This window comes from Corapipo altera, unplaced genomic scaffold (genome assembly GCF_003945725.1).
Source record: "Corapipo altera isolate COAL_440 unplaced genomic scaffold, ASM394572v1 52b, whole genome shotgun sequence".
Classification (NCBI taxonomy): domain Eukaryota; kingdom Metazoa; phylum Chordata; class Aves; order Passeriformes; family Pipridae; genus Corapipo; species Corapipo altera.
In genome coordinates, this window is record NW_020884922.1 from 770313 (window position 1) to 791806 (window position 21494).

General features: G+C 38.2%; 1 protein-coding gene and 1 long non-coding RNA gene across 3 annotated transcripts in view; one reads left to right on the forward strand and one right to left on the reverse strand.

The window, feature by feature from the left end:
* CPQ (carboxypeptidase Q) overlaps positions 1-21494 on the forward strand; it is a 152431-nt gene that overhangs the window by 25834 nt on the left and 105103 nt on the right. For both annotated transcript variants that reach the window (XM_027656947.1, XM_027656948.1), the window contains exon 3: positions 7808-8015. In XM_027656947.1, the coding sequence (XP_027512748.1) occupies positions 7808-8015 (208 nt within the window). The remainder of the gene's footprint in view (positions 1-7807; positions 8016-21494) is intronic.
* LOC113953626 lies at positions 1074-19185 on the reverse strand. Its single transcript, XR_003529954.1, has 4 exons — positions 19175-19185; positions 18445-18448; positions 1361-1369; positions 1074-1151 (listed from the first exon to the last, which is right to left on the reverse strand). It is a non-coding gene; the product is annotated as an uncharacterized LOC113953626 (long non-coding RNA).

A 21494-nucleotide genomic window follows, 5' to 3' on the forward strand; every position in this document is an offset into this window, starting at 1 on the left:
TTTTTACCCTGATGGGTGACCCTACCCTTTAATTTTATAGAAATACTGACAAGCAGAACCAACTCCAGAATGCAGCCTGCTTGAAATGTCTCCTTGAAAAAGGAACAGTCTCTGTTTTTTTTGTACTGTTTGTTGCAGCAAAACTGAAATAACATAAATATGAAGATGATGCATTGGCAGACTTTTTCCTAGTTTTTATGTTCAAGTCATGTTTTTTTTTGTTTAACTGTCAACATTTGGTCCAATTGTGCTCTTATGGAAGGTGATAGGAGTTTTGCACTTAGATAATATGAAAATAGTTCCCGCCTGTTATGTATAAAATAGGGATAATGCATGTCTTGAAGTTGTTGAAGGTGTGTGCTGTTGCTGTAGGCTCACCATTATATTAAGCCAGGGCTGCTGCTGAAGGAAGCAGTCTGGCCCCGGTCCTGGCCAATCTGTTTTCCCCCCGGTGTTGACCCTCCTTTTTTTTTTTTTCTCAGTGGTGAAGTGGATTAGGAAATTCAGCTAGATAAACAAAAGGCCAACCAAAAAAAAGTTAGCTTTAATGTGTATCAGAGGATTTACCTTTGAGTTGCCAACATCTTGGGTGGTCGCTGACCTACTGGAAGAAAAGGCTATTGTTCTGGAGGCACTTGAGTACCCCTTTGTCACGTGAAGGGTGGGAGTTCAGATTTTTGCTCGTCAGTCGCCCAGGAAAGTTGAGACCTTGGTGTCCGATAGTCTGTCAGTGTCTCGTAAGGAGACCCTTCACCAACGGCTTAGCTAGATCAGAGGGTACTTTGACCTCCCTTGTAAGAGGGAACTCAACACAGCCAGGACCGCTCAGCGGGTCCTGCCAAGGTGTTATCTGCCACCAGCAACTGCAAGGACTCACTTTAACAGTTTACGGAATAACACTTCTTATTAATACAAATTGCGGCAGATTAATAAGGTTTGAAGGTTGTTGGTGATTGTGTCTACTGCAAAAATATGTTTTAAAGCAATGTACTGATACACATATTAAGCAAGCACAAGCTCTGATACGAAGCAATCTAAATAATATGCTATGGGATAAGCAAAAGCAAAAGTTCTAGTCCTAAATGCAGCATTTAACGCGTGTAGAGCATATTTCTCACCCAAGGCATCCCTCTGGGGGTGGAGAAGATGGACTCAGCCTGTTGACTGATCCCAGCAGTTTTGGTGGAGGTCTTTTCCCGCTTTCCACTTATCCCCAACACACTTTTATACTATTTTCTTTATGTGGCTCTTATTTATGATAAGAGTGGCTCTTATCATAAATACTTTTTATTTCTGATTGGTGTACCAATGAGAGAGGGCGGGTGGTTGTGGTTTGGCACTCGAGAAGAGGATTCAACACGGTTGTTGGCTTCAGCAGCAGAACATCTTGATTCTCCCGTATCAGACAGGTACTGTACAGTCTTAGTACTGCAGTGTTCTCCCATTATGCTGAGATTAGAATGGAGGGAGGCCACATAGTCTCCGCTTCATTCCACACTCTGTTCTGTTTCTCTGAGCAGATGTTTATTGTTGTACTGGGGAGCATGTTGACCTCAGTCCATCCAGGGAGTTGTAGCTGCTTTTTACCTTAAAATTGTGAATCCCCTCTAGATTTAACTCTATCATCCCACACCCTTTGATGAGGGGTTCAATGCTGAGAACAGGGGTTGGAGAGAGTTGTAGGCCTGAGACCACAGTGCATGGCAAAACCCTTCTTCTACCTTCACTGGATCCCTCCTTTTTCATGTGTGAGGAGCTATTGACTCACATCTTGGGACCATGAGGCTCAGTACTGGGTGCCTGGATTGTTTACTCTTATTTACAGCAATGCTACTTGTGGTATGGTAATTATGCTATTGTGTTTTTTGGAATGTAAAAGATGACATCCATGAATGACCTCAGACACTGTGGTTTCCAGTGGCTCAGCATTTGGGCCAAAAGTTAGTGCAGTGGCATTTCAAAGATTCAGAGAGTAGGAGTAGCTGAGTGGCTTTGAGGTGGACATGCTGTCTGGGAAGACGTTGAATTCCAGTTGCTACTTTAACAAAGTGAAATGTGGATTGCCAGTGCCAAGAGATGGAATTTTCAGGTCTTTTTCCTTTTCAGTGTCACTGAGTTGAGGGCAGGACTTGAATATGATTTTCTGCATGTGTGGGCTGTGCATGCACTGTTGGATGGCACTGTTACCTTCATCCCAAAGGGTAGCCAGTGGTGACTGGCATCTTGACTCGCTAAGGAGGGAATGGTTGTCCTCAGTACTTCCTGCCTTGAGCACCTGTGTTCTCAGAAACTGACCTCTCTGGATCTTGTTCTTGAATACCTGATTCTCCCTGGACGTTGCATAGCAAGCATGTGCCCTGTGCAGGGCTGCTCCTGAGAGAACCTTGGATGCTCTTTTGGCATCCAAGGCTTTGTGGTGGATGTTGGGTCCAACCCCTTTTCTGCTAGGATTTGCTGCTGCACAGTAAGCTACATGTTATTGACACCAAACTATTCTAAGGAGATCCAGTACTTGCTGGAAATTGTAAGTCATATTTGTCTAAAATGTAATTATTTATAATGCTTATTTTTCTCTATGTTCTTCTTAAGGAATGACGCAATACGTTTAGTCTATGTGCTGTGCATCAGAGCTGAGGAGCCTCATACCCTTTTGGTTAACTCTCCTATGTAATTTTAGTTTCATGAAGTAATTATTTTTGCTGTTCCACAGAGTAGATGAGGTCACATTTTCCAGAAGTATATTCAGATTTTACAAAATCTTTTTTCTCGATAAAAGCCCTCTTCTTCATTTCACAGTTCCTGTAAAATATTTAATGTTTTCTTCATGTTATAATTCTTAAATCAATACATATTGATATGTGTTGACAGAGCAAATGTGTTTCTAGGTGGTAGAAATATTTCACATTTTCAGTACATGCTATAATTTTTGAGGGAGAAAAAAAAGAAGTGATGATATTAATCTTTCATTTGCTTCAGTCTTAATTGGACGAGTTCATTACAGATGGAATTTGGGTTTGTTTTTTGAAAATCCAGTTGAATTGCATGCGGCATTGGGGGAAAGCCGAACTAATTCCTGGAGAGAGATGGAAAGCAACATGTTTTTAAAAGAGCTGTAATAGAAGTTGAGGGGAAAAACGTTTTCTGAGCTGATTTTAGAGGGTGCTAAACTTGAAAAGGATATAATGCCAGGTCCTAATCTCACTTACCTTTGAATATATTTGCCTTTTCTGTCTGCTCCCCAAGACCTTCTTTCTTTTGACCTGTCTCAACAACTACCTTTTTCTCTCCCTGTGAGGCAGGGCTGCCATCTTCATGCACTGTGCTTGTGGCCTGTTTTTGCTCCTACTCTCTCCTACTCTACCATGACGAGGTGTATTGATTTCCTATTCTGATATCCTGATGCCTGGTTCTGATGAATGAGGTGGTAGCACTCTGTCTCCCTCTTGCTCTCACGACTGCAGATGCCAGGACATGTTTCAGATACATCTTCTCCAGTTTCAAAATTTCCACCAGTATCAGAACAATTAGATATGTTGACTTTCAGTGTTGATATTTCAAGGCAGTGTCTTATGCTTAGGACGAAAAATTTTAAATATCTAATACACAGGGAAGTTTTATGGAGACTTAGTTTATACAGTTTCCAGCTTTGTTTTGTCTAGGCTTAAAATTACCGTATTTTAATTGTTTTAAGCAAAAATTGCTTTGCTCATCACTGTATTTATTTGACAGTGGCAGCTTCAGTGCATGTGGATCAGTAGCATCACTGTCCCATAGTGTGATTTGTAAGACAAATCGTAATTATTACATTAACAGTGTGCAGTAAATGAAGTTTGAGAGGTACATAGGTGTGAGTTGTTTGCTTACTGCTATCGAAAAAAATGTGTTGTCAAAGTAATGATAACTGCATTTGGCTTTGTAACTAGATATCCGAGGACTGATGCTATTAACTGGATGACAAAAATGAGACTGGGGGAAAAAAGAGAGTAAGGCCATAATTAAGTAATGAGGATATTGATATCCAGTAAGATTAAACAGTATGCAAATGATATTTCTTTATGGCTTTACTAAATTCTTTTAATACAGTAATAGATTGTAACTAACTTGATTAAATTTCTGTGTGTTTATGAATACAGTGTTTCTAGGATAGTAATAAATAAAAAACAATAGAAACTGGGTTCACTAATCTCTGGAATTCCTGATACTCGATATGGTAAAGTCTGGCCCTGTCTTGCCCTGGTGTGGCTAGGGACATCAATATTCCATACGAAATGTCCTTGAAGTTTTAATAGAGGTTCATCAGGTTTTAAAATCTGATAATAAGGTGGATTTTCCTTTTTTTCTTACTCTTTGCTGAAACTTGTTACTAACACAGACTGATGCATAGCTCTAGATATTAAAGTGACTTAAACATTCACTGCATTTAATCTTGGGTAGAATAAGTTACCTTGTGAGGAATCCCCTTTGAACTAATTTACTCCTTGCATCATTGCTGGCAGGCAAGCAGGTGCTAGGAGGGGACTCTTCAGACAGAATTGTTCATGCCAAGAATCAGACTTCTTATATATGGCAATGTTACAGACAGCTGATTTACAGATGCTTTTATATATATGTATGTGTGTGTGTATATATATATATATATATATATATATAAATGGACTTTCTGCTTTCTGTAGCTAATAAAGAGTAATTGTAATCAGTCTTGTGTTCATCCTGCCTGTGACAAATTTTAGATTGCTAATGCGTACCATGCCATTTATTTCAACTGGCAATGTGATCATCAAAGTTGTGGCATATTCAAGTTTTTAGGTAGAAATACACATTTCAGTGTACAAAGAACTTTGTAAAATGTAATTTTGTTGATAATGGAAAATTGCCGTCTTGTGCCCACCATTAGCACCTTAGTTCTCAGAAATAACAGGGTGCAATTTACTGTTTAATAGGAGAAATGAGAGGAAACCCATAGTACTACCTAGATTCTTTTGCTCACTTGCCCAACACACCAATATGTATCACACAGTGAGATCAAATAGTCTTCAGCTTTATACAGATCATGTTCATAATTCTGTCTTCTGCGCTTCATGCCTTTTATTTATCTAATTCCCCAAATATTCTGTATTCATCTCTTGAATGTTATAATCTTTATAGCTTGCTTAAGTAAGCAGGCGATCCATCTCCCTCCTTACATGGGTTTTCTGAAGAATTCTGTTCAATAACACACAACCAAGCTCTGGATCAGTTAATGATGGAAGTAAGAAAGAGAGAGGACAGCTTTTGACACAGGAAGCAGAGCCATGAGGCACTGAATTGGTAGAAGATGCTAGGGCAGAGTTTTGTTAATTTGCTTAAAGGCTCAGTAAGGTGAGACATTTCCTGTTTCTAAGGGGAATAACTCATTCTCCTTAATCTGTTGAGGTTTTTGTTTCGTTTCTTCTTTTACACAGGAGGTCGTAGAGTGGTTTGTGTATGTGTGTCCACATATTTGTTTAAGATAAACATTACTCTTGTCACTTCAATAGAAGAGTCTGAAATGGTATAAAATGGGACTAAAATGCAAACGAGTGATTGAATTAGTCAGAAGTTACACAAGAGTGAAGGTTTACTTTGTTACGGAAAGCACTGTAACTGATGCTTTCTGTATACTGTGCTACCATTAAGTTAGAATAGCAATGAGAGCCTTTGTTTTGTTTTGTCAAAGGATGGCTTTATTTAGCTTCTTTGGGATCATTCAAAAGTAGAGATACTGAGCTGGAGTTTGCAGCTCTCTGTTCTTTCCCGTAGCTTTAATTCCCACAGAGCTCACTGTGCAAACTCCTAATGCCTGTCATCTAGGAAGGGCCATAAATTTACTTCTCCATGATATTTCCTAGGAATTACAGATAGTTACTAGCTGTCTGTAGCTTTCTTTAAAAAGCTTTCGGAGTTGGTGTTTGTTCATGAATGCAGTAAAGTAATGCCCAGAAGAGTTATGCTCCTCATTTTTCTTGACCAATAGTCACTAATACGTGTGTCCTTCCAGTGCCTGCTGCACAATCCAAGTGGAGCACTGGGGAGAGCTAATATGAAATACAAATTGCAGTATCAACCTACTGAGACCATGACTTTTCTTGTGGAAAATGAAATTTTGCAGATACTCGGCTTTATTTCCAGTGGCAGGGTTTCATACCCAAAATGATCCTGTTGCTGGGATGTTCCTTAGCTGGGCAGCTGAACCTGCCATTCATTACAAGCAGTTGGGGTCTGTTAGTATGGTCACCTACCTGCCAAAGGCAACTAGTAAAATTTGAAGGTGATTATCTGGTTTGCCTCTCTTAAATGATGCCAGGTAAAGGTAAGAATCTGAATAGTTAAGATTTGTACACCTCTGACACTAGGGTATTTCTGTAGCTAAAAGTCATAGGCTTTTGCTGTAGCAGTAGATGTCTACTGCCCTCTTAGCAGTGAACTCTAAAGAAACCAAACTTTTGTGTGGAATGGTTTCTTTAAGGTTTTGAAGTGTGATTTCATCTTAAAGAAGCCATGAGCCTGGACACACTGGTGCTGAGAGAGATTACCTTCCCATTTTGCTAACAGTTCTCATGTATTATAGCCTCAAATACAAGTCTTTGAAATCCTCTAAATAATTCTTATACAACATACACAAGCAAACAAGCAAAAAAAAAGAAAAAAAAAGGAGGACTTTTCCAAGGAAAATCAATTTATTCTTAAAAATATGATAGTTTCACTTCTTTGACAAATCTTTGCTAGACATTTTTTATTAGTTTTAGTTTTTACTGATGTATTTTGTGACTTTTAGGTGAAATATATAATGCTAGAATTTCAGGCATCCATTACTTCTTCTACATTTAGAAGCAGAGAACCAGCCCATGTTGTTAAGCAGTCTCTACTTATCTCTGTTACCAGTCAACACAATTGGATTTTAAGCACAGTGGTCATTTTAATGAATTACTTCTCAAATGCTGTGAAATATAGTTCCTCAATTAATGTCCTAAAAAGTTAGAAGGGTTCTCTGGCTTTGGGGAAAACTACTTAACTATAAGATTCTTTATGTTTTCAAGCAAGATAATACAGAAATTTAAAACTATTAAAAATTAAGAGCTGAGTGGAATCTAACTTACCATGTGTAAATAGTTCTGCAGAAGTACCTGCCTGTGTTTTCTGAATCATAACTGGGACATATGGAAAATCTGGAAAATCTCCCAGAAAGGCATCCAGTAGAACTGCAGTATTCTACTGAATTAAATATGAAGAAATAATAATAACAATAACAATAATAATGCGTACTGCAAAATATCTTGAAACTGCGGAGATTTAATTATTTAATTTATGGATTAAATAATTTTATAAGTGTTTCAGTCTTAAAATATGTGTTTCCAGTTGTCTTATGTTAGGCTAAGTTGTTTAGCAACATATCAAAACATTTCCATGAAAAGATTACTATCTTTTTTTTTTAATTAATCCCATAGGCAGCTTTTGCAAATGTTTTTGTACTATAAATTATTACAGTGAGGCATTAAAGCACATTCAGAGAACAAAATTCCCCCTGTGTATCCTTCTTGCCCTTCAAATTATGTTTTAATACCAACCTGATAGCAGGGTTTACAGAACTGTGTGGACTTGCTCAGGGTGCTATTACATATATTTAGTAGCAATCCCTGATGAAGTATTTCACATAGTCTTCCTTTTCCGGTAAAAAATTAAATCTCTGATTTCTTGAGTTCTGCACAGTCCATGCTTTTCTGTCCATAGAAGTGGCCATAGGAGAGCTATAGGACAGCAATGTTAAAACCACTGTAATACTTTCTTTCAGGAATTACGGCAGAAGTCATAGTGGTAGCCTCTTTTGATGAACTGCATAAAAGAGCTCAGGAGGCCAAGGGGAAGATTGTTGTCTACAATGAACCTTTCATCAGTTATGGTGAAACTGTGCAATACAGAGTACGGGGAGCAGTGGAAGCTGCTAAAGTTGGAGCAGTGGCATCCCTCATTAGATCTATTACTTCTTTTTCTATTCACAGGTAAGCATTTTTCTCTTTTCTCCCTGTAACTCACATTTCAGCCCTTTAGTTCACATGTCTTTTCTGGGCAGGCATTTTTGTTCTCTATAACTTAAACATTGCCAGTTACGAGTGGGTGTTTGGTTTAAAACTATTGTCTGCACAATAGTTCTTTTCCCCGGTGCTTTGTCATTCTTTTAGAATGTTCTAATTTTTATGTTTCTGATCCAAATTTTGTATGATATTTGTTTTAAAGAACTTCCGGCATTCTTAAGACTTCCCTAAATATTCTGACATCAACCAAACCCAAATGTCTTTCCTGACAACATGTATCAGACTGTCAGTGATCCTATTAACTGGTTATTCTGTATGTTTGACTAGAATGTGAGTGTACAGTTTTCAATGTATTGGTCATTTTGCTAGCATGAGGCTGACTTGTACTATATGAAGGAGTAGTCTGCTTTCAACATAATTTAAAACACTTTAGCAGTAAGGCTTGTAATTCTCACACTGCTTTTTAAGTTTTTACTTTTTTTTAAAATATTTTTAGATGTCTTAGTACATTACTTATTTATCACCTCTTATGTTACTGAAACAATATTTTTCTCGTTTTCTGGTTGATAACAAAGTTCTTTATTTTATCTAGAAATTTTTTCCAACTCTGAAAGCTTACACTTAAAATGCTTATCTATTGTGAAAAACATTAATTGAGGCATAGAAAGAAAATGGAGAGTAATCCATCAATAAAGTAAAAGGCTGACAGATGCACACCATTCTTTAACGTAGTATTTTTTTAAATCTTACACAGTTATTGGTGAGCTTAATGCCTGCAGTGATCTTTGTGTAGTAGCCTGCTGGCTGTGGCGAGAGTTCTGGTCAGACAGGCCCAGACATCAGAGCTGGTCTGAGGACTGCAAACTGGACAGACTCATCTCTCTGCCCAGCTTCTCGTACCTGAGCAGGATTGTAAGGGGCTTTAAGTGGTGCCAGACACAAAACTTGACTGCGTAAACTGTAGAGCTCTGTTAATAAAACCACTTAACGTAAGACAGCATGGAAGACATGCAGTTTATACAACAGGTACTGTATTTTGTAACATCATTCTTTCTTTGGCAAGTATGTGTTGAGAACAATACAGATCATTTATTCCTCCTTCTAGTTACCTGGTAACTCTGTACCCACAGAGGAGTCATTGGCAGTAGCTAATCTGACCCCAGATGTGTGCCACATCGTAACCTGGAATTGTATTCTGTTCAGATAACACCACGGTTTCTTTATGATCTCTGCTTCTATGTTTTCTTTCTGCAGAAGTCTAGGCTGGTAGGTGGAAAAGGTCATAACAGCTTTGGGTCTTTCTTGATACTGGAACTGGGAAGTCGCTGGGGCAGGCACGTGGAGACATGCTTGATTCCACTATTTCACAGAGAACGACTGGTCACATCTCAGCAATATGAGAAGTGTGCAAGCTTCATCATTTGAATGCTTCAGAGAGTCAGAAACCATTAATGCCAACTGACTGTCTTGGAACAAATGCAGAGAGCAGCTCTACTTGTGTAGAAACTATGTAGAAACTACCAGCATTTTTATATGCTTGACCTGGTTTCAGCTGGGATAGAGTTTGTTTTCTTCTTAGTAGCTTGTGCAGTGCTGTGTTTTGGATTTTATATGAGAATAATGTTGATAACACACTAATGTTTTGGATGTTGCTAAGTAGTGCTTACCCTAAGTCAAAGACTTTCTAGTGTCTCATGCTCTACCAGTGAGAATCTGCACAAGAAGATGGGAGGGAGCACAGCCAGAACAGCTGACCCAAACTGGCCAAAGGGATATTCCATACCATAGGATGTTATGTTCAGTGTGAAAACTGGAGGGGGTTGGTGGCTGGATGGGGCCAACCACTGCTTGGGGATGGGCTGGGCATTGTTCAGCAGGTCGTGAGCAACTGCATTGTGCATCACTTGTTTTTCTTGGTGTTTATTTATTTGCTGTTGTTTATCGTGTGGGTTTTTTTAATTTCAATTATAATTTTTATTATAATATTTTTTCCAACTATTTAACTGTTCTTACCTCAAGCCATGACTTTTTGTTCTTTTTTTTCTGAGTCTCCTTCCCATCTCACCTCAGGGTGTAGTGAGTGAGCAGTTGTATGGTGTTTAGTTTCCAGTTGGGGTTAAACTATGAAAATGCTACATATTCCCCTAAAGAAGCCAACATTACCTGTTTAAAATGCTTCCTCAAATATAAAGCACTTGATTCAGATACTACCCAAACTATTTCTAGTGTATTTCTTGGTGACGAGCAAATGTGATGTTTATGATGTATTTTAAAAACTTAGAATTTTCTAACATAGTTCATAGTAATGAACAGATAGATAGTACAACATATTTCAAAAACAGTTTGATGAAAAATTGTATGGTTTAAAATAGTCTTATTTGGTATCATCACAGAATATTGCAATCTATAATGTGTTGATTTACTGAAAACCAGAAGATGATCTGTCCTGTCCATAGTTACGGTGCTGTGCAGAAGGGTTCATGAGAGTGGCTCTTTGTATGTTTTGTTTGCCAGAGTATCTATGGAAGTCAACTTAAAATGTAATGAAAAATTTAGAGATGAGGAACAGAGATGGAGACTGAAGGTAGACGTGTTTATTAGGTCTAGGTATGGGCATTACAGCTATTTCAAAATTGAATGAAAAGAGAGGAGAAATAGATGCCAAATGTATGTTTGTTTGGAAGTATTGAATCCTTAATTGAGACTGGGAGCTGAGGTGTCATTCCCAAAACCAAATTCAAATGTAGACTCTGCCAGGGAGCATTTTTTCACTAAGTGTACTTTCTGTACTCTCTTCATTTACCTTCAGTTAGGGGTTTTTTCGATGTGGAAGTGATTGATTTATCTATTTTTTCCTATAATATGGAAGGTATTCAGGTCCAGCCCATCACTTCTGTTACTTGGTTTTGACTAGATCTGTTTGTCTTGTTTTTAACAAATAGATATTGCTGTAGGCAGGATGGATTTTCTTATCTCCATGCCTTCTCCTATGTTTTCTCTTAATCACCAGCTGTGTGTCTTCCTTGTCTATCCTACCAGTGCGCTGTGCTGGATGGACTATGTGCTGGATGTGGTGCTTCTTATCAGTCTGTGTCTGGGGCACTGTTTGTTCAAGTTACTTGCCTTTTTGATTAACTGATGGGAAATACTGTGCTGCCGCATGTGTTAGAAGGATGAGAGATGAAAGGTAAAAAATAAAAGGTTTCTAAATGTTGTGAAAGTAAATCTTGCATTCTTGCAATTTGTATGTTGCTGCTTTGTTGACCAGAGCTTTTACTTCCTTGACCGGTGTTTACATATTCGCCAGTATTATGAATAAATGATAATGGGATCGTGGAGTTTTCTAAAACATCTTGGAAGTGTCTTAAATATCCTCCTTCTCACACTGCACTATCCTACTTTGATCGGGTAAATGAAAGCTGAAACATCACAATTTTTCCTATGCTGTATCAGCTTTGGTGGATTTTTTGGGGGAGGGTTATTTGTTTGAGGGGTTGGTTTGTTTGTTTTTCAAATATTTCAACGCCTTTTGGACAGGGGACTGCTTATTTTTATTTACTTACTCTCTTTGCTGAAACAATGTAAGCCAATCTGTGATGTGATTTCTAGGTGATCTTGCAATGTGAGTAATACTGATCGGTTAAAACTAGATACTTTCAAGTAGATTAACAATTTAGGCTTATTACAGCTCATTATTAAAGCTTACTGACAAGACGTAATTGATGAAATCACAACATGAATTAAATCACTGTTCTCTTGCTGGTAGCTTGATGGCTGTTCCTTTTTTCAGAGATGGCAAGTGGCTGCCACATTTTCAAGGGCAAAAATGGTGAAGGGAATCTTTGACCAGTGATTATGTGATAGTTTATTTTTCTTTAAGGTGTGGTAGTATAGCTGTGGAGTGAGTGAAGTGCCCTGGGGGCTCAGGCAGGTAAGAAGGGATGAACTTGATTATACTCTGGAAAACTCATTGATGTGTTTGTATTAGGGTTCATGACACTCATTGGTGACAGTGAAGGACTTGAAGTATTTGCTGTTGAGTTTCAAGGAGTAGATTAATTTATTTAGGGCAGCATTGCTAAGTGAATAGGAGACAAAATTAGCAACTGCATCCTTGTCGACATGTTGGCACTAGTTACATGGTTGGTATTGCGATGTTACGTGGCAGTTGTGTCTCGTGGCATTGTCTACCTCTTGTGTTAGAGTGAAATGCTACTATATAGGTACCATGTAAGAGTGGGGGGTTTTTTACTTAGGAGAAGGTCAGTGTAATTAGTACGTAATTTCATCTGATTCCAATTCTTGGAAGGGTGGAAGGGACATATTCCACTAGACCAAGCTGCCCAAAGCCACATCCAACCTGGCCTTGAACACCCCCAGGGATGGGACATACACAGCTTCTCTGGGCATTCTGTTCCAGTGCCTCACCATCCTCACAGTGAAGGATTTGTTCCTAATATCTAATCTAAACCTGATCTCCTTAATTTTGAAGCCATTCCCCATTGTCCTACACTACAGGCCTTTGTAAAAAGTCTCTCTCCATCATTCTTGCAGGCTCCTTTTCCCCGTAATAATTTCTTGAAACACTGGCAATTTGGCAGTGAAATGTTTAAACACAGATATTGAAATGTTTAAACACGGATATTAGGAGATAAGAGTAACAGAACTATTTTTAATGAACCTTCTGAAATAATCTGTATTATTATAATCACTCAACAGTATCCAAGTTATTTGACCTTCTGTAGAAATCTGAATACTTACTTTTTTTGCTTTAATAGCTTGGCTGTGCTGATATTAATAATCTTGTAGAAGTTAAAATAATACATACATTTACTATTGTGTGCAATAAACTGATGAATGTTCCCAGTTTGTAGTGGATGTTTTTTGCAATAAAAATACTCAATTTACAAGACATGGTTAAAAAAGTGATTGTAACAAGCTAGCCTGCTTTCGTTTGCTTCCTAGCTGTACGTTTTTGAAACATTTCATAAATAAAAAAGGTATCCTTTAGCTGTTGAAATGGTCCAGTATTTACCCTGTGGTGAATGTACTCTTACGAATCTGAAACTTTCAGTAAATTCTTCTGTTTCTCAATAACCACAGATTAGATAAAGTTGTAACACTGTGTCTTGTAATAATAACTCCTTTGAGGGCTCTGGAAAGAAGCAAAACTGAGGGGTTTTTTGAGAACTCAAAAGAAAGTTCCCAAGTATTCTCAGAGATAAATGCCAAGACCCCAGTGTTTTTTTTTTTAGCGCTGCAGAACAATCTCTCCAAAATACAAGAAATTCAACAAACAACATATTACAAGACCAAAATAGACCAAGTAGTACTTCAGCACAGTCCGGAGACTGTTAACAAGGACACATACTTGGTCAAGTTCTTTTCTTTTTGGACTAAGTTCAGCATCTTATCTGAAATAAGTATTTTCTGTCACTTTCTCCCCCCTTCTTCAGGCTATGGGTGTCCAAGACACAAGGTCTGCTTGTGAAGCTCGAATAACTCTAATCAAAAGCTTTGTCTGGGTGAAATATGAATTCATGAACAGCACAGTGCAACTCAAGATTTGTGGCTGAGGTTGCATAGATAGCCCAAGTCAGTGCATATGACACAATTAAGTGCAGGCATGGCAGGGCTGGTATATCATCTCATGGAATGTATGTGAATTTGAAAACCATTGCTTTTCCATTATCCTAATTTCCCCTTTGTGTAACTTCACTTTGTTTAATTCTTTTATGTATAGTCATGTATGCCTTTTTGTATGTACATTGTTTTCCTTTGTATTCCTGGCTCCTTTGTAGACAGTTCATTCCCTTCTCAATCTTGCTGGCAAGTATGTGAGTTAGGGGCATTTTTCAACTGTTGGGTGCCAGTGCAGTGAGTTCTTACCACATCACCTCTTCCTAATGCTTGGTCTGCTGCCTTTGGTTCCAGACATGAGAATTGCTTGCTAGGGAGATCTTCCCTCCTTTCCCTAAAACTCCTTGTTTGTGGAAAGTAAGGGCTTATTCACATCAGTAGTGACAGACACATTCAATTTCCTCTGCTCACTCTACCATGTTTTCTGAATTCTGGGATGGTACAGTAGTTTTAGTAGGATTTCTTTTGCTTTTTGGTTGTTTTTTTGGTTGTTTGGTTTAGGTTTTTGTTCGGTTTTGTTTGTTTTGATTTTTTAATAGCAAAAAGATGCACCTGGCCTTTAAAATGGATGTTCTGTCTTTGAAACTGTATCCTCTAATTGTGTCATGAACCCTGAAGGCTCCTTCCCCTCCTGTTCTGCTACTTCTTCCACTATAAATGCCAGTATACCTAATTTTTTGCTACCATCTTGGGAGTCTTTCTTCATGTGACCTGTTCTGCTGTCCATAGAGGGGAAGAAGTGCTGTGTCTCTGTGGGATTGTATTTCAGCTGGTAAGCACTGGCTAGGACTTGTGTGTGAGCATGAGAGCAGTTTGCTGTTACTAGGGGACTCAACATGGTGTGACCTGAGCCCAGCCTACTCATGAGGTCGGGTCCCTGAGCATCTCTGTTGCTCTGTGTGCACATGGTCTAGCAAAGCAGGCCTGTATTCCCTTTCATGTGTCATAGGCTGGGAGTCATGCAGGTGAGACAGGTCACTTTGCCCTAGAAAGCTGCCCCTGTTGGTCATTAAATGACCTGGACCACCAGCTGTTATTTTCAGCCAAAAAATCTTGACATATATGTAAATTTCTAAAACTTGACCTACATGCTCAAATAATTTCAGGAGCCAAACAGCTTAAACACTTCACTTTTACTACCTCCTTTATTTTGATTACTTAATAAACAGAACAATTGCTGTGAACAAGCAAGCCTATGATAACACAAAATAGTTTTGTCATCACTATTTTTTCAGTAACAGTGCCAGTTGTACCATGGCGGTGGTCATCCAGATTAATACTCAACTAAAAAAAATCAGCTTTCGTCAGGCATTTGAGTTTATTTAAGATTGTTTGCTGTTTCTGCCTGTTGAAATGAAAAGAATGAAAATGGTTCATATGTACAAAGTGAAGTAGAAGGTTTTGAATAAATAGATTTTGTAAGTTTTTACTTAATTTCCCTCTTTTCACTCAGTATTGGTATGCTCCTTTTTCTGATCTGCCTATAGGACCCCGGCGACTACAAGATTTTCCGGGCTGCTGAAGCTGTGCAGCCTCAGTGGCACATCTGGCCGTGCTCAGGGGCCAGCCTGTCTGATGGTCACAGGGTGTACAGCTGGAGAGGAGCCGACACATAACGTCTCTGGCCACTTGTACAGGCTTAATGTGTGTGAGCTGCCAGTGCCCTGGGTGCATTTGAATTTTGGGCCCCCTCTTCAAGTGCCGTGTCAGTTCAGGAATTTGCGGTTACTCTGGCATTTGGCCTGTTAGCACATGTGGTATGTGAGTTGAACAGTTCTGTTCAGTCCTCTCCATTTTTTTCTTTGCTTCTAATTAAACTAGCCTTGGGCTCTCAGGTCTGAAGGGGTAGTCCATCTGTAAACCTGCTTCCTTGTTTTTTGGTTAATAAAATAAACTTGTGTCTTGTTCTCTTGGGATTAGGGATTGGTTGTCCAAACTTTTTCCTCTTCTAATTGCAAATCATTTTTACATCTTTCAAAACAAAAAATCCTGGTGTTGCAATGGAGTTTTTTATATCTGATGTTATAACTAAAGGGAAAACCACTTTAAAAAAAAGTTGCATTAAAGATTTAGGTGCAACAGCTGAGACTTAGCATGTGTTGAGCCTTGCTAGGTGCACTTGCTGAGAACATCTTCTGGTTTAGTTTCATCAGAGAGGGATATAACTTTGGTGCTCAGAGACTGCTTGGTGATCGGACAGCCAAGGGTTTTGGGAGGTTCACTTCAAAAGTCCATTCTTTATTCATACTAAAAGGCCAATAGGGACATACCACGTAAGACATTTAAGAAATTCACATGACTTATGTAATAATTTAAACTGTTTATGATGTAATTTCTGTACTAGTGGCCAAAGATGTGCCCTCTGTGATATAAAGATTTGCTTCATCAGTGCAGGTTGTGGTTCTTGATTATCAAATGGCAATTCCAAGAGGGAGTGCAGGGACAGAGACAAAGCTTTCTGTAAGTCAGGAAAGATAAACTTAGGGATACTCACTGCATGCCAGCCAAGTAAGTCTTCTTGATGCTGATGTGTACATTAAATCAAACATTATTATTATTATTGAAATCTTTTTATAGAAATGGCTAAACCAGATTACCTTTTTGTCAAGAAGAAACACTGAGAAAGATGTGTTTTGAAGGGAGAAAATTACTGTTACTTTTCCAGAAATGCTATTCAAAGGATGTCTGGGGTGCGAGACATATCTCTGAGTGTAAAAGTAAACTGTTTCTATATCCCTTGAGTAAAAAAAATCTACTAATTTTACCTTCTTTTTCCACTTCCTGTGATGGTTCTAAGCTGGTCTCTGGAATTTTCTGTGATTGCTCTCAATGCTATGTTCTTTGGTCCTGGTGCATACTGTGATAAGGATTGCCACCACTCCTGCTTCCAGGGAGTTGGCTCTTGTTGGAAGTAATGAAAATAAAGAGTTTACCCACATTATGTGTGGATTTGATACCTTAATTTATTTGCTCAAGAAACTTTCTTTGCTTTTTACCATCTTTCAGTGAGAGAGTACCTAGTCTTATTATGGCCTTGTGTTTTCAAGTGGGTTTTTTCCTCCTCAGCATGTGAGTTTTAAGCGCACAGGGAGAGGGAGTGAATGTGTGTTTTGAAGAGTTATTTCCTTTCAGTGGGAAGGAGAATGCAGTTGTGGTCAAGGTAGTTTAGAACTGATCTCTGAGAGAATTGGAAAACGGATGAATTTGACTCTGCCCTGCTTGATATTCTGCATGTTGACTTTTCACTCTGCAGAATTTTTATAAAAATAGTCTCTTTCTGAGTAGGCAGCATCTTCATCTGCTTTGCACAGGCTTGAGGAATGCACAAGGCATAAAGGCAGCAAGAACTTGGGTGATAATTGTAGAAATGCCACAGTAGTGCTGTAGCACAACTGAAGAAATCAGGAAACACCACTGATTATTCGTGAACATTTTTCACTTATGGGTTTTGTATAGCAACAATAGTTGATCATAGGAAGCATCTCAATGAAAGACTGTCCTAAAGCAATATCCTGAGGCAATACGATACAGCAGTATTGTCTCCTGTCCTACTAAGTGAGCAGCAAACAAGGATGAAACCCTTGTTTGTGGTGTAGAAAGAGGAAATAAGAGCAGACCATGTTTTATAAGTCTCTGGGGAGCTTGTGGAAAGATTCTAGTTATATTTTATAGCACCGTGCATGTTGTCTTGCTGCCCTTAGAGATATGAATTGGTGGTGTGCTGTGGGATTTATTTTCTTACCCTACACTTAGAGGCTTTCCCTCCAGGGTGTCTGTATATGTTGTTGACTGACAATTTGTTAATTTTTACTTTGCTTCCTATGTTCCCTTAAGGCCAGCATGCCAGACTGAATTCTTCAGTGTAGTCTTTGTGCTCACTTTTGGGCAAATCCTATCTGTCACCAGAGAAGATTAGAGAGAACTTAGATGTTGTTAGAAGAAATGGAGCCTGTGTTTTAGGAGCTGATCATATTGTACAGTGGTTCTTGCTATTTGCACAGTGATTAAGGAATCAGATTTCAGGTAACTTCATAATAGTGAGAAATCTGTAGGTGATGTTTCTTCAATCCCAATGTCTCTTTGGCTTTTGCCAAACTTTTTGCTTTGAACTGCTTAACTCTGTTTTTTTGGGTTTTTTTTACAGTAGACAGGGCTTCATGTGACATCTGAAACCTCTGGGTAATTTCATACACCTGGCATACTTGTTTTCTTACGAAGTCAGTAAAATGCTGATGAGACTTACAAGCACTTTCTCTACCTCCTCCTGGTTTTGACTACTCCTGTTCAGGAATACATTCATGTAATTGTGAAGAGTTTCATCCATTTAGTGTACAGTAACATAAACAGTGTCCCGTAACTTTGGTAGAAACAGGTGGGTAAAATCCTTGTTGACAGACTCTGTTATCCAGAAGGATGCTGTAAGGATAAGGGCCTTATTGAAATCTTAGCTTCCTCACCAATAGCTTTTCAAGGCAAACTTTTATCAAGGTAGTATTCAAAAGTTTTTTTCTTTTTTTCTGGCCTAGCCACTCCCCTACCATTACTCAGTCACACATTTTATTGGTGGCTAGATGGCCACCCATGTTGTGGTTTACTCTGATCTTCTTTGGGTACCTTGAGCACCCACTGGTTAGGTTTGCTAATATTCTGGAGTTAGTAAGATTTAAAGGAGCAGTTTTATTCTGCCTTTGCATTACGGTTCATGTATATAAAGATATTGAGTGCATAAAACAGCCAAATCTTGGGTTTCTTGTACTGATCTTTAAGGAGTTACAGCTGTGCTTGCTCTTGGTTGAGCACTGGGAACTTCAGCAGTTTTCTGTGATTTCCTGTTTCTCCCTAATCAGCTCCGGCTTTCTTCAGTGCTGCCAACCCCTTCTGAGTCTGTATGAGTTGCTGTGCCTGTGAAAACCCTGTTAGCAAGTTCAGAACCCTCTGCAATGGTTGTAATGTCTTGATCCATCACTTGCAAGTTTGTTTTAATATTCTTACAATATTCAGTTTTCTTGATTACACTGACAACTGTCTCACTAGTATGTGGTGACTAATTGCAGAGGATTGAAGGAAAACCTAAAACCAAAAAGATAGTGATTACAGAGAGGGATCTAAGTAATACAGTGCCAGTGAATTATTTTCAAAATGTTTGTATTTATTTTCAGCTGCTGATAAGATCTGAGAAGTATGTGGACTGTTATTTTGTTTCTCTGCAATTCTCCATGTTTTTTCGGTATAAGTGCAGCTCTTAGGACTTTATCTGGAGTGTTCATATCTAGAGCACATGAGCACGTGTCTCTGGGCAACTGGAAAACATTAAATACTACCAGAATGGCTGTACCAGAACGGTATAAAATTGGTGTTGGTGGTGTCCTAGCCTAATATTCTTTTTCATTAAAAAGAAAAGAGTAAACCGCATTCATTTCAAGTTACACTCAACAAGCAACTCACTTTTTTTATTTTGGTCCAGGCAATGCTGGAACAACTTGTACAAGGTCTACTGTATAGATTCACCTGCATATCAAATTTTATTATTTTCATGTCTTATAATTGGTTTTCCAGTTTGTATTTACCACTGAATATAGTTTCTACTTTCTGTATTACTCAAGATACTTATTCTGTCTATTTAGGATTGTTCTTAATTGATGATGTTACTAAAATTTGTCTACAGATTACAGAACCATTTCAATTTGAATATATCGAAGATGAAATATGTTGTATCTGGTCTAAAGCATCTGAAGTATTCTTTTCAAGGTTCACTGCTCATTTCCAAAAGTGGTCACAAGTTTATATAGGGACTCTGGCTGGATTTGTGTGCTTCAAAATCTATCTCATGTGTACAACATAATGATTTATTTTGATATGTAACTTTTTACTTACGTCATGCAAAACAGGTAACCAAATATAGGTGCCAATTTTAAAATATATTTAATGTGCAACTCAACCATTAATATCCACAGTCTCTCTGCTCAACTCCCGACACATGCAGAGGATTTGGAAATGCCAGTTCCTCATTTTGTTTTGCTTTATTTGCTTAAACATGTGATTAAATTTGTATGGTTTACTCCAACATATTATGATTTCTCTTTATAAGAATGCCTGCACTGTTTTTCAGGGGATAGGGGGCCTCTTGTTTCTGCTGTTTCTTCCACTTCCCACCGTCTTGCTTGTGGCTTGCCCATATGGTAGGGTATTTCTGTTGTTATTTCATGAAATGTTGTCTTCACTTAGGATGGCCTCACCCTGCTGTGTTAGCGTTATTATGATGTATGTCAGACACTTATGTATGATTAGCTAGACCTATTTGTATGATGAAACCCTTTATTTATGGCACATAAATTTTTAGGAAGTCAGAACCAATTATTCCACAGTTGTTGTTTATAATTTTTTTCTAGATGTAGCCTAATGTCGATGGCCAAGAGTAATAATGGGCTCTTCTCTGTAGAAGCAGTCTTGTGCCTTGCAAGTGTAACCATTTCAATTGTTTAAATCCTTTTCTTCAGATTTCTTTTCCCCCTCAAATCTAATCAGTCACCTGTGCATCTCTTATTGTGTCCATCTTGTTGCATCAAATACTAATTCTTTGGTCTTGCCTGCAGGCTAGGGCTAAATGGTGAAAATCCTTCTCCTTTGGGTTTATTAAGTGAGGGGTGCCAACTCCTGTCTCTGCTCTGCCAGTGATGCCAGCTTTGATTACTTGCCTGTTGTCCTCTCCTTCAGGCATCTTATACTTTCTCTCATTTTGTTTCTATATTTAGGTGGGTGGTACAAACCTAAATCTGTAACTTTGTTCTCTTCCAATATTCCTTTTTAAATCTGGCCTTTGATATTTATAGATTGTTCCCATTAGCTGGGTAGGTGACTAGTGTTTGTGACTTCTGCTGAATTGTTTCACCTTACCTTGATTTCCTGGTCAGTGTTCAGAGTACTTCTGCCTTGGCTGTCTAATATGAATACTGCAAATACTCTGGGAAACAGAGAGAGGCTGTCTTTTATATGCTTCTTTTCATTTTTACTATTATTAAGTAGGATTAAGCTTTGACTGCAATTGATGGCTTTTTAATCTATTGTGATTGCAACAGAAGAACATTTATTCTAAGATTAAGAAACAGAATATAACCAGTTATTTCTGACTTATTTATATTTGGATTTCTTCTCCTTAGTTTGCTGGTGGCTGTGAAGCACAAAAAAAATGCCTCAACAAAAGATATTAAAACTGTATACTGTTTAGCTCTGGAAAATCAAGACTGATTCTAGATGTTTTTGCACCAGACAACAAACGATACTTTTGTGAGACAAGGGAGAATAATGATATGAATCAACTAAAACCAGGGATTCTGAAGTTCCATTCATCGCTCTGCCTTGTGTCCCTGTGGGATCTTGAGTAGCTCACAGTAATATTTCTCTTTCCTTGTTTGCAAGCAGCAGTACTATTTTTTGAATATTAATTTATAATAACATTTGTACATTTTTACTCTAAAGAGGACAGCATTAAAAGTCAACTCTTCTAACCTGTGATTAAGTAGTCAATAGTAGATTCTGCAAAAATTTGCCTGTGCCAAAAACAAGTAACAATTGTGTTATTACATAACAGTGGGAGACTACTGCTGATAAATAATCCATTATATAACCATGGGGTTTTATTAGGAAATAAAATGTAGTGTGTTTGATTGTTAATTTCAGCTAGATTGAGATTTCAGGTTGGCCTAACTGGGATCTGTGGGAAATCTCTGGCAGGAGGTGAATGACAGAGAATATAGTTCATTACCTTGGAATATCGTACTTTCAAATGTAAATGTTCAGAAATAATTA